At 38.2% G+C, this 13,363-nt stretch overlaps 1 protein-coding gene across 1 annotated transcript in view; it reads right to left on the reverse strand.

Moving 5' to 3' along the window:
• Window positions 1–384: 384 nt before the first annotated feature.
• The window catches only part of LOC122862809 (potassium channel subfamily K member 2-like), a 35,747-nt gene continuing 22,768 nt past the window's right edge, over window positions 385–13,363 (reverse strand). Inside the window, exons 5-7 of the mRNA XM_044168516.1 lie at window positions 12,740–12,935; window positions 8,914–9,056; window positions 385–6,085 (exon numbers count right to left, since the gene is read on the reverse strand). Of these exons, the coding sequence (XP_044024451.1) occupies window positions 5,729–6,085; window positions 8,914–9,056; window positions 12,740–12,935 (696 nt within the window). The 3' untranslated portion in view covers window positions 385–5,728. The remainder of the gene's footprint in view (window positions 6,086–8,913; window positions 9,057–12,739; window positions 12,936–13,363) is intronic.

The raw sequence follows: 13,363 nt of genomic DNA on the forward strand, positions 1-13,363 counted from the left end.
AAACCTTTAAGGGTTTCACAAAATTTTACCCAAAACAAATACCTGTATATTTCCAATTTACCATAACGAAATTAGTCTGTAGATTCTGAACAGTCTAAAATCATCACTCCTGTGCCAAAAAAGAGCTCAAATCTGTTGTTTTTTGTGTCTATAAAGCCAGTCTGTCATCAACTCAGCAGTGAATCACACTGGCTCCCATTTGAAGGGCACAGAGTCATGGGTCGTGTCCTCTTGATGTAATGCAGCATCTGAGGATGTGCTTATGGTCCTGTCTGTCTGGTGACAGGGCAGAGGCTGGGAGGTGACATGCAATGTCACTCTCTATCTTTGGAGTCATTAAGTAACCTGTCAGTTCGGATTAAGGAAAACCGTCACAGACCCTGATCAGAATTGGTTTTGTCTTTATATTGCAGATTGCATGTTGTTGTTGTTACAAAGAAAAATCCTCAAAACAAAACACATGAAGTAAAGATATACAAATTAAATGGTGTCAATGCAACAACTCATGAGTGGCAGCCTTCTCGCTCCATGCTGTGCTTGTGAGCCATGAAGAACATTTTGTAACTTTTGACTCAGATCAGTTTGCCCTGATCCATTATCAGCCAGTGTCCGTCAATGCGTTCATGTGATAACAACTGCATTGTATCCTTTTATCATTGAGCTGCACAGAACAGCCGGCTGCAGGTTGTTTATCTGGGACAAGTGCTGTATAATTCTTCATGAAAAATAAGGCTCTTATGTGGAAACTCACCATGACAAATTACTAAAAACACTACAGCATAGCAATGCAATACGCTAGTACAAAACAAAACAGGAATCGTATTATGAAAGGTTTTGTACATTTTAGTCCAGATACACTGTTCTGTTTTTTTTTTGTTTTTTTTTACAGGATACGGCTCTTCTATTGCTTTTGTATTGTCAACAAACTCCATGGAAAGACCAAAACCAACAACGAATTGATCCTATTAACAAGTATCGCATATGTAGCTAAACCATGATATAGGCTATTCTTCTGTGCCATAGACCTAAAACTATTAAAAACACATAAATGTACCACGTCTTTGCACTGGGTAACATGTTCCTTCATTACTATGAACATGGGCAGTGTAGTTTTGAGTCAATCCCTGATACACTGTTCTGCTGCCAGAAATACTCACAAGAGCATCAAATGTGTATTAATCTCCCACTGAAAACAATCCCCAACGAATACACTATTTACTCCTGTTGGAGTAACATTTGATAAAAACGTAGCACCCAGCTGTTTGGGGAAATTGCTTAGCCTTCTTTAAAACTTATACTATGTATTTGTTAGCCATTTTTAAAGATTTATATTTTCAGTGGGCTCCAGGCTGAGTGCAACAGACAGGCTGGGGAAGTCAGAAAGCATTGAGAGACAGACTAACATAATGTCTTTTTGATCTTTTCATGGCATTTGGTGACAATAAGAAAAATACAGAATCACACCATACTTAGCCTTTAATTTAATGAGCAACTTTCCTTCAAGAGCTAAAAGAAAATAGCAACCTTCTGTGTTTTTTGCATATAAAATATTTTATTCTAAACCGTGTGAAAAGTTTGTCATGTTTTGTGGTGACATACCAACATTAACATTTTAACATACTGGAAACACATGGTTGCCATACTGTTATTAAAACCAAAGCAAAGCCTGCGATTATAGACATATCTGATCTATAAACATTGGCAGTAACATTTAAAGTAGCATGCAACGCTTGAAATCATGTTGATTTTTAAAAAAATGTGCACGTGTGTACATGACCCCCCACATGTATATTCGCAAATTCTGATTGACAGATTTTGGGATATTAGGAATTTAAAAATTACAGAGTAAACAGTTAATTTAGTTTGCCTTAACATAACGGCTCTCATTTAAAATGATTTTCATGCATACATTTTTAGGAAGTTGACCAAATCCATACCAAAGTTATGAAAAATGGATCTTGATGTCACTGATGCACATTTTTATTAAGATTTTCTGAAACCACATAACACTGTTATCTACTATTATGATAATTATGACTATCATTGGTACATAATCATGTTTTATGGCATTGTGTTTTTTAAATAAATGAGGGCCAGTGGCTTTAAAAAGCCTGTAGTTATTTTCACAGCATACTCACTGAGCTAACTGAACTTCTTTTCATACATAAATCACAATGTTAAATCATGTGCTTACATTCATAATGAAGCTCATCTCTGCCGTCATGAATGGATAGATACATTCAACATGCTTGAACTGGGATTTTGATGTAGCCACAGACCTAATTAAAAACTGTCACCCTGGGAAAAGAAGAGGATGCCATGTGAAAATGCTGTGGGTGGACAAGAAATGAGTTTTCGCAAACCCCAAAGCACATGCGCATTCATAAGTTCATTCATGCACACACACACTACAGTCTATGCTGTAAACACAATCATGCACACGGATCCTCACATGGCCTGACATATTACATAACGCTCCTTCAACAGCACTCCTTGACTTTATTCAGGGCTGACAGATTGCCTCTCAGTGGCTGTCAATCATGTGGCCGACTGGAAAAAAGCAATAGGACGACGTTTGGGGGCTTGGCTTTGAGCAGCTGCACTAAGGCTTGGATTGCTTTCCCCCAGGCAACTCAGCATTAATGTAATAGTAGTCCTTGTTTCAGTGTATTGCAGCCAGTTCAACAAGTGTTTTGATGCTATTGATTGTTTTTTAGAAACACAAAACATAATGGTATTTTCAGAAACCCAACCATGTTTGAAAGAGTCTCCTATCCTTATTTTCTTCATAATCTCTTTGTGACTCCTCTTTGACTTGATTACACATGACAGCTGATGACCTTACAGTACAGTCAGTCAGGCTCTGCACAAATCAGATTCAGAACAAAAAAAGAGAGCAAACTTGTAACCTACTAATACTTTCGTACACTGGGTTACACCAGCTATTGTAAATCAATTATCAAGTTTGTGTGTAAAGTCCTTAACGATGTGATATATTAAACTTAACTACAAGTCTTTTGTAAATGTAGGTATTAATTGTTTTATTTATATATGCATGCATGGAGAAATGTGTTTCAGAATTAGTAATATATTTATGCAGTTTAGAATAAGTGGGTAAATATCCGATTATGCTAACATAGCTGAGTTATTTGGTTATTTAATTTAACTGTATTGGAATAACCTTTTTTAATTTGAGGTATGTTGTGTAATTAAAAAAAAATGTAATTTGAAATCTTCCCAGTAGACATCAATAGACAGTTAAGTGTCGGGTCAGAAGTGTTGGCCATATTACATTACCTCTTTTAGCCTCGTTAGTCAAGCTAACGTATGTTCAGTTAGCTACATAACTGTCGCATTTGGCAGCTACTGGGTGCAAATATTTAATAACAACTCTCTAAGTTTTTAATTTTAATTTAGTGATGTATAAATCTCCACCTAATCACCTAAATCATAAACAGACTAAATTTAAACTTACAAAGAGCTGGTGCAACCGGATCCTGCCATTTAGTTAAGGAATACAACTATACAGGATATTAAGTTGCCCTGAAATGTACTACAACAACAAAATCAATGTAGTCTATTTTAACACAAACATACTCTTTTCCACCCAATAACCCATAAATGATATATATTTGGTATAGCAGACCAGCAGACTTGGTTTGCCACATATGGCATACTTTCTTGTAAGTCACACTGTATTGTACATATATTTTAATGCTACAAACTGTAAATAGCACTATCAAATGTATTGAGAATATTACATATCTTGCTGGATAAAAGCACTGAATAACACCATAAGACACACAATCCAAACCATTCAACTGGGAGACACCAGAACCTAAAATAGCCTTGCATACAGTAATGTCATCAAAAGCAATCCATTTCCCATCCTTGCAGAAATATCCTGAATTAAAAAAGAAAGAAAAATGAGCCTGCTTAAAATGTGAAATCTAAATGTATATTCTGTATTAAGAATCAAAGTGAGATTTTAACTGTGCCACAATGACATTCCTACCATTTTCATAATCTTTAATAAACACCAAATCAGCCACAGAGAGGCATTTACTTAATGCTATGTGATGCAACTCATAGATGTCTAAAGTCATGATTATTTAGTCACTGCAGTGATATACAGCAAATAGAGGTTTCTGATGGTGTACATTCAGTATTGGTAAGACATAAAGGATCTCATCTTTACCAGCTGAGGAAATATTCCCTAACTTTATATCTGAATGTAGCGATGAGAGCTGCAACATCACGAAGATAAAGATATAGTATGTTTCACAGCCCCAGAGCTTTCATTGCTACAGTACCATGCATACCAGGATTTATTTCCAATTGGAAAAAAAGACAGTGTGGATGCACCAAGCTCTATGTTTCAGTTTCATGAAAAAACATAACAGTGGTTTCAGTTTCTAGAAACCTGCAGGACAGGATTTAGAAATAACAGAAAGCACTTCTGATCCTTTGATCAGAGGCAATACCTCTCTATGATGCTCTGTCAGAAAAACAGGATCATTACTTTGGTATAGGGTCTGATCAGTGAGCCTGGCACTGTGTGGTTAATGTAACTATCTCAACACATTAAGACTGGTAGTAAATGGCTAAATCACACTGGCAGACAGAAACGTGACATTTTCACAGTTCTTTTCTCAAGAAAGATTCTCCACTCAGTTGCCATGAATCCTGTAGATTTCTCTTAAAATGAGTTAAATAAAAATGTCCACGTCCTCTCCTTCCATTTGCCTCATCTTCATACTGTTTTTTCCAAGATGCCTGTGAAATATACATCTTTATTACTACTGTGCTCATATATAATGTAAAGTATGAGTGGACAGACAAAGCATTGCTCAGTCTTTCATGCATCACCATCCTCACATGTTCAGTGTGGTTTTCAGTAAGGCACAAATGGATTATTCCTTAGGGTGAAAAACTGAATGGCAGTCATGGAGGAACAAAAATGTCAACATTCTTCTCTTTAGCGAGGGCAGACTGACCGGCGAATGTAAGGCGTATAAATTCATACTGGAAGTGTCAACTAAAAGAAAAAGCCACATTCCTTTGTGTTAGCACAGGACTGCTACCTCGTCAAGAACCAGTGTTCATTGTTGATTATGGAGTGTTTTTAGCAGGGAGGATCCTCTTTATCTGATGCAGATATCAGGGCCTCTGGAAATTCAACAAGAGACGAGCACAGATACATCTATTGCTTTGATGGACGTATTTATTTCTGTGTGTTTACAGGCTTGTTTGTGGCTATATGAGAAGATGTCCCATGTGTTGCTGACTCAATATGGGCTTTCATTCTCTTCCTGCTCATGAGAGAGGTTTGTTAAACTCATGCCACTGATAAAATCATGTGTTACAGTCTGGAGCATGCTTCTTATTTGGCTCAATCACTAGCACAGCTGTCGATCATGTTGGCACGGACATAATGAAAGGAAGTCGGACTCCTTCATAGAATGAATGGAACCTGTGAGCTAACACACCATAAGTTTTTGTGTGAGTGTTAAACACACACGTGAAAGTACAGCGCTTGACGATTGATCTGTGTTTAAGTCACTCTCAAGGTTTTCAATCAATGATTGGAGCACAATCCATTTAATGAATGTGCATGGGTACCTTATCACAGCTGCTCAGTCAATAAGTACAAGAGTGTGTTTGTAAGCTCTGTCTGCTGCCAGATGTGTTTCACTCAGTTCCCTAAATCTCATTTTCATGCTGCTCCTCATTTTAGATTTTCAATGATGGCGATTTCCCGCCGGTCAGCGTAGTCTGGGCTAAGACCGTTCAGGTAGAGGCTGCCGTTCCTGGCCAGGGCCCCCGTGACGGGACTGAGGGAGAGAGTCAAGTTGGGGTAAGCCTCTCTGTCCTCACACAGGTTGACCGACAGCGTCCTCTTGCCAGGGGTCATTTCCTGGTTGATGGATGTGTTAATACCCAGCTCGGATGACAGCTTGCGCTTGATGGATGCAGCACGCTGGAACTTGTCATAGATGTCAACACTGAGCCGCCGCCGGGTCTCTTTGAACTCTGCTGACACGTTTGCTGTCCACTCGGCTGCATGAGCCCGAAACTCCCCAACCTGCGGAGAGAGACCGAAGATTGATGCCTGCAGGTCATCAAGCACAACCTGTTCATTCCTATAATATCCATACATGGTACATTTACACCTGCAGTTAGAGTAGTTTGGCTTCAGAAAATGTCTGTTTTTAAAAAAATGTCTGGGTAACATGCATGCTAAAGAAGCATAACGGTGGAAGTCAGTGCAAGTAGCATTTCAAGAAATGATTATAAACCAATGTCTGCCTGGAAATCAAAGGTCAAGAAGGTTGTAGAAAATTTTAATTGTAATGTAAAAGCATATAAAATATGTAGTTTGGGGGCTAAAATACTGGTATGGCCCTTTTAAATTGTTACCCATCAAGAAACACATGCATCCTTGAAATCTTTAGAGGTTCTGGGTAACAGTTACGTGAAAAAAATAACATGGCTTTCTTCTTCCCAATTATTCTTTTATTCTACATAGACATGACAATGTTTCAACCACAAATATTTTTATACATACAGGTGTGTTCACACCCTCACATTTAACTGAGGCCATGAAGACTGAAGACTTTTCATGACTATGTATAATACAGGAATTGGAAATGAGATGGCAGTGCCTTTAAATAGGTAATTAATGACCTACTGTATCACACATGCACAAAATCTCTGCATATATTTTTGTAATGTATTCATTGGTGTCAAACAGAATAGTTTAATAGAACTGACCACCTAAATGTGAACAGCTCACCAATAATGAATGGAGTTCATTCTTGTGAACATAAATGACACATCCATTAATCTATTCAGACTACAGTTTAACAGTTCTTGTCTTGAGCATTCTTTAACATGGCTTGGCTGTGATGCCCATGAAAGAACTCTACAACCTTCATCTATTATCTGCAGTAAATGATCATCTATGATAGAGTGCAATTGCAGATGTGGAGATTTAAAAAATAGTGTGAAATGACTAAACTGAGGAGAATATTCTTGGAATAGATGTGATGAGGTTATTGTTATTGTTGTATAGTTATTGTTTACCTGCCATTTAGCATCTGATTCAGTTAATTAGGGATGATTCTTTAAAACAATAATTTCGCAAAATCCGCCTACCAGCACCTCTAAAGCTCACTAATCAACTTGTTACATCCGTTTTGTTTAACCTGTAAAAAGAAAATCCTAACCAGCCGTCACTTCAGGAAGTTACAGCTTCCGGCTAAAAAATAGTGCAGCACACCCCACGTAAAACCACAATCTGTCATTGTTATACTTTGAGGGTTTTTTTGTTTGTTTTTGGTACAGATTAAACAAACAAGATATAACATGTTAATTAGTGACCTTTAGAGGTCCTACCTATGGACAAAGCCAGGCTAGCTCTTTCCCTGTTTCCAGTCTTTTTGCTAAGCTAAGCTAACCGGCTGCTGACTGTACCCTAATGCGTTAGTGCGTACTAACTAGTGCTAATGGCCCAGGTTTCTGGAGACAATGTATTGTATCTTGTAGGCAGAGTTTGTTTATTGTCCTTGAGAGGCAATGGAGGGGAGAGGAGCGAACACATTATTGATCTCACCTTCATGATGCATTAGGCCTCTTTTTCCAGGCTGTTCAATTATTTATTAGGCTCTGACGTGTGCTTGTTTAAAGCGGACTTCTGAGTGTTTAAGTTAAAATTCATGGGGTGTGTCTGTATGTGTGCGCACATTAGACACACACTAGAGCACAAACACTTGAGTATGTGCTTTCTCCTGCTTCTTCTCACTTTCTCTGCCTGATCCCCCCCCCCCCCTCTCAGTAATGTATTTCTCTGTAGAGCTCACAGCCTCCACAGCTGCACTCCTAATTATGCCTGTGGAAGGATTCCCATATACCCCCCATGCTATATTGAATAAAGAAATACGATGTGCATGTGGCTGGTTTATGCAGGAGATTGCATGTGTATGTGGGCGTGTGGTTCTCCACCCTTTTTTACATATAAATAATGAACCAGAACAGCAAGGTATCTTATTACTCAGCAGCAGCCACTGGAAGCTCAACAAATATTTAATCCAACTCTTGTATGAGATGGTATTTTCTCCACTGGGTGCAGCCAGCATGGATATTCATCACTTCAGATTCATGGCTTGAAGAGTGGAACTGGAAAACACTGAGGTATTACTCTGTCACTATGAGGGGAGATGGATGGGATCACACCTGTGAATTTACAGCAAATGTCCCTCCACTTACAATATTATATTTGGGGCTAGTTAGGGTGGTGAAGAGGTGTGTCAGGTTCAACATAAAGCTACAGCAGCGTGAAGTGGTCGAATGCAGTTAGAGTTGCACTAGTATTAGTGATGTTTTCTTTAAATATGAATTACCCTGCAGTTTAAATTGAGAACACATTTTGGGCAGGTTTTTATTTTCTATAAATGTGTATAATGCAAATGGTTGGGCAGGCTGCTACTTTAAAGGCCTTAGTAGGCTAAAACAAAGTGCTTGTTGGATTGTCTAAGAGCTTCTAAAACCACCTTTTTATAACTTTTTGAAACAGATAATCCACTTTTACGTAGTGATTGGGACCTAACAGCATTTTTTTTGTCTTGAGGGGTCCCTAAAAGTTAATCTGGCCATGCTTAGAGAGAGATTGAGGAGCCAGTCATGCATTTCATTTCAAGCATACTGAACTCTTTAACATTTGAGCATCACAATAAAAAAAAAAGCCACAAGCTTTGTTCATCATGTATCCTTGTCCTCCCAACATCCTCTCCACCTTTCTGTGAAAACTGCCAAGATGAAATTCAGTTTTTCCTCCTTTATCAGAGAGAGGATTCTCACATCCCACTTGCATCACCTTTATTGTGACATAACTCACAGCACATCAGCACGCACCTCCTCTTTAGTTTTCTTGGAGATGACTCGGAACCAGTCTCCAATCATACTGAGCACGGCGGCAAAGTATGCCAGGCCCACCAGGATCCAAAACCACACCACAGGCTTGTAGTAGTCCAGATACTCTGGACTCTCTGACCCACCTGCAGAACCAAAGACACAACAAGTGGGTTATACAAGTCTGTTACATTATCCTGGGTTACATGTGTTACTTACCAAACCATATCATTCTGAGAGGAAGAACAAACACAAGCAGGACTGATTTTAGTGTAAGAAGGCCTGATACAGCCAGTTAAGTCAGTTGAGTAAAATGGGTTAACTTTCATACTTGTATCATTTTAATGAGCCTCGGTCTTTCTACCTTAAAGGGTAGTCATGTCTTTCTGCTGTGGTGCTTCTTTAATTGTCCATGAGCATTTGAGTCAGTTCTGAGTAGGACCATTTGTAACAATATATAGAATACAAAGAGGGAGATAAATTCAGTCTAATACTAAGTAAGAGTAAAATTGCACTATGCATCAAATTTAAAATAAAATGTTCAGGGACTGTTTTCTTATCCTGTAAATCCAATTGTGTGATCTTGATGCTCTAATAATGATTAATGGGTATTGTTCTTAGATCAATTGTAAAATCTTGGGTCTGATCTGACTATGTAAACATCTACGTATACTGTAAATGCATATATACAGTATATTGACATAAATATTAGAATTGAGATATATATATATATATATATATATATATATATAGCAGTAGTGAGTGGGGATAAGGGGGGATGCCATCCCCCGTGTTAGCAAAATGACCAAAAAGCATCCCCCTTGTTAACTTAACACCCTCCAGTAGCAGAGAGTGCAGGGGCAGAGGGGTCTGTTTAGTTGAAAATGTTCGTCTAGTCTGCCTGACTTGATCCTTTACCTGACTGAGGTTTGTACAAGTTAGAATCTATGGCCCCGACCATGGCTCTGAAATATTAGTAGCCTAACTGTGCTGTAGATTGATAAATCCATGGTGCTGTCCGTGGTGCTGAAGTAGCAGATGGATTTATAATTGCAACTTTTTCTCGGAGTCCCGCCCTTCTGTCAGTTTTGTCTTGGATCTATAATATTCTCTGAACTATATAGCTATGGGGGGGTCATGAGTCGGTTCGCTAGCGCAGGTGAACGAAACAAACCAGGAAACCCTTCGTCCCCCTTGTTAAAAATTAACAAATCGCCTGCTGGATATAGGTCTAAACAGCGGATTTGTCCCATGCGCCCACTCAGTGATATAGAAAACAAGTGTCATTTAGTATTTTCTTTTCTTTTAAACTAATATTTTGTTCAGTAAAATAAAAAAATGACACAGGTTCTTTAAAACATGACAAAGACTGAGTTGGTTATTCACATATGAAATATTAAACTTGTTTAATAGTTATTTGGAGAAAGTCTTGATGAGGGAAGAAAGTCTTTTACAGGATGAAAGTTAAAGGTACCTTGGGGAGTTTCTGACCACAAGTAGCACTATGGTGCAATGCTTTTACAACTAGGTCCCTGTTTTGTTTGTATTGTGCATGTGCACAAGGATGCAGGCAGTGTGATTTACATCAGTTTCACGCTTTTCTGCTAACTGACAATTGGTGGCGGTAATGCGCCAACAAAGGCAGTGAAGAAGAAGACTGCTAGCAAACAAAACACAATGCACAATTTAAAATATACTTTAAAAAAATGCCTTACATATGTTTTATCATAAAGGAAATGCATTCAACACCTCAAGGATACACACAATACATTTTGACGAGAAACAAGGAATGTAAACATAACCTGTTTGTTAAAACATGTAAACATATAATATTGTAATATTGAAATCAAGTAAATCTACAAGTTATATTATGATTTCTGTTTTTCTTTTGGCTTAGTATATGTGTTGCCAGAAGATGCCTCGGTGTATTTTTGATGACATACAGAGGTGTCACATAATCCCACATGGAATGAGCCAAAAATTTGGCATGACGTGAAAATGACATGTGGATCAAGACGTACATAGATATTTAGATATAAGTGACTCCTGAATAGATTTAGATATGTAAATATATCTGTGACATGTCTGATACAGCATCTGGATGCATGTTACATCAACTGCATGGACTTACTCTGCCTTATCTTAATAATATAAGTCCTATCCACGTGCAAACATTAGCTTCACTACATTTATATGCTGTTTTGCCTCCCACCATGAGCTGTATCTTTTGGATGAACCCTCAACAAATCAACTGGCATGATAAAGCACAGCCAGCCCGCTCACTGTGTAGTTAGATAACCACCCATTACAGCACCAGTTTAACTAACTGCAGTGCAAGCTAATTAGTTTACTGTAACTACAGGTTGGCACAGGTGGTGTAATCTAATCTATAATCATTAGGCCTGCTCAGGGAAGTTTAATCTAGCAGCTATGTGTTTGTGATATTTCACATCTGCCTCTCCCTTGTAGTCTTTCAATCAGGTCAAATCAAGCTAATACCACCTGCTTACACACGCACAAGCACACACACACACACACACACACACACACACACTTACAGATGCACCAATTCTCACTCTCTCTCGTTTTGCCTCTTCTGCTTTTCCCCTCTCACATACACACACGTATATTCTGTATTATGTATAATGTGTGCAATTAATTCTTTAGATATTATATAATCCCTCTTATTAAGGATTTTCTATGACTAAAATGTAGGCATGAAAATACTGTACATTAAAATCATGTCATCATTTAAAAATGTAACTGGCTACAGGATCAGTTAATAAAGGAATAGTCTGACATTTAGGAAAATACGCTTATTCACTTTCTTACCAAGAGTTAGATGAGAAGTTACATACCACTCTCAAATATAACTCTACCACAAGCAGCCAGTTAGCTTAGCTCAGTATAAAGACTTAAAACAGGGGGAAACAGCTAGCCTGGCTCTGTCAAAGATAACAAAATCTGCTAACCAGCCTCTCAGCCCACTAACTGACGTTGTGCCTCGTTTGTTTAATCTGTACAAAAACCAAAATGTAAAATGACAATTGGCCATTTTACTGGGGGTTAAGTGTCAGACTATTTAATGACTGGGAGCAGTAACTTCCTGGAGTCTCTGCTGGTTGCCTATGTGCCAATAGTCTGGCACATAGTAAGTAAAACAAATTTACATCTTTTCACTTGTGATTTTCTGAGGGTTATACAAACAAGATATATTATGTTAATTCGTGAACCTTAGTCTTTATGCTAAGCTAAGCTAACCTGCTGCTGCCTCCAGCTTCATATTTACCGTACAGACATGAAAACTTCTCACCTAATTCTCAGCAAGAAAGTGAATAAGCGTATTTTCCAAAATGTCAAACTATTTTAAATGTAACGAGTGGGTGACGTGTTTCAGTTTCACTGGCATGGGATGGCTCTGATAAATGTCTATGAATGCGGAAATACTTCAGTTTATAGTATTATAGTATTCATTAAAGTATGATTATGATTTTTAATAACATGGCAATTTTTTGATTTTTATTATATGATTTGTGAGTAAATTCATAACCTATTTGAGTTTTTTGGCAGTATTGAGTATAGATTTCTGGTTTAACAGATGGGAGCACTAAACATATTGCATGGATACAGATGCATCAGAAAAAACTGTCAGAATACATCTATCATAATATGAAGCACAGACTGTAGCTGGCCGAAAGGAGGCTTACTGTATCGCTGTTGAGTCAGACTGGCTGAGGAATAACTCAGCTATAAATACACTGATTCTAAACTGGGATTCAGATATAAAAATGAAAGATGGCCTATAAATCAGACAAAAAAATCAAGTGACCTTTTTCACCAGCAACAAAATCTCCAAAGCCGATCGTGGTGAGGGTGATGACGACAAAGTAGATGGACTCGAGTGTGCTCCAGCCCTCAATGTGCTTGAAGATGATGACTGGCAGGGCCACGAAGATGAGGCACCCAAACAGGATGAAGAGCAGCGTGGAGAAGACGCGGATCTTCGTCTGGCTGACTTTCCACTTCTGTAGGGAGATAGAAGAATTGTTGAAACAAAGAATAGATGATTTCCGCATACAGAAAATAAACTCTTTAATGAAACCAGTGGGAATGAGAGGGGAATGCCTGAAAGAAATTAAACGCTCAGAGCAGAGGAACTGAGTCCAGAGGCTATGAATGCAAATAGGCCTGTATTTTAATAGGGTTGATGGTTTACGTTCCCATGCAATGTAATTAGTGGTGTAATACAGTTTATTAATTGGCCAACATGAATATTATTTCAATTTAGTCCCCACTTGTAGCACAAGACCTTTCCTCAAATGATTGTGGAGGAATTTAACACTTGAAAACATGCTGCCTATTTCCCATCATTTCCCACAGGCTTTTTTTGTGGCTCACTTGACAAGTGATGACTCACTTCCTTTGACCTCCTTCTAGGAATACATTTGTTGTT

This window comes from Siniperca chuatsi, linkage group LG16 (assembly GCF_020085105.1).
Source record: "Siniperca chuatsi isolate FFG_IHB_CAS linkage group LG16, ASM2008510v1, whole genome shotgun sequence".
Taxonomy (NCBI): domain Eukaryota; kingdom Metazoa; phylum Chordata; class Actinopteri; order Centrarchiformes; family Sinipercidae; genus Siniperca; species Siniperca chuatsi.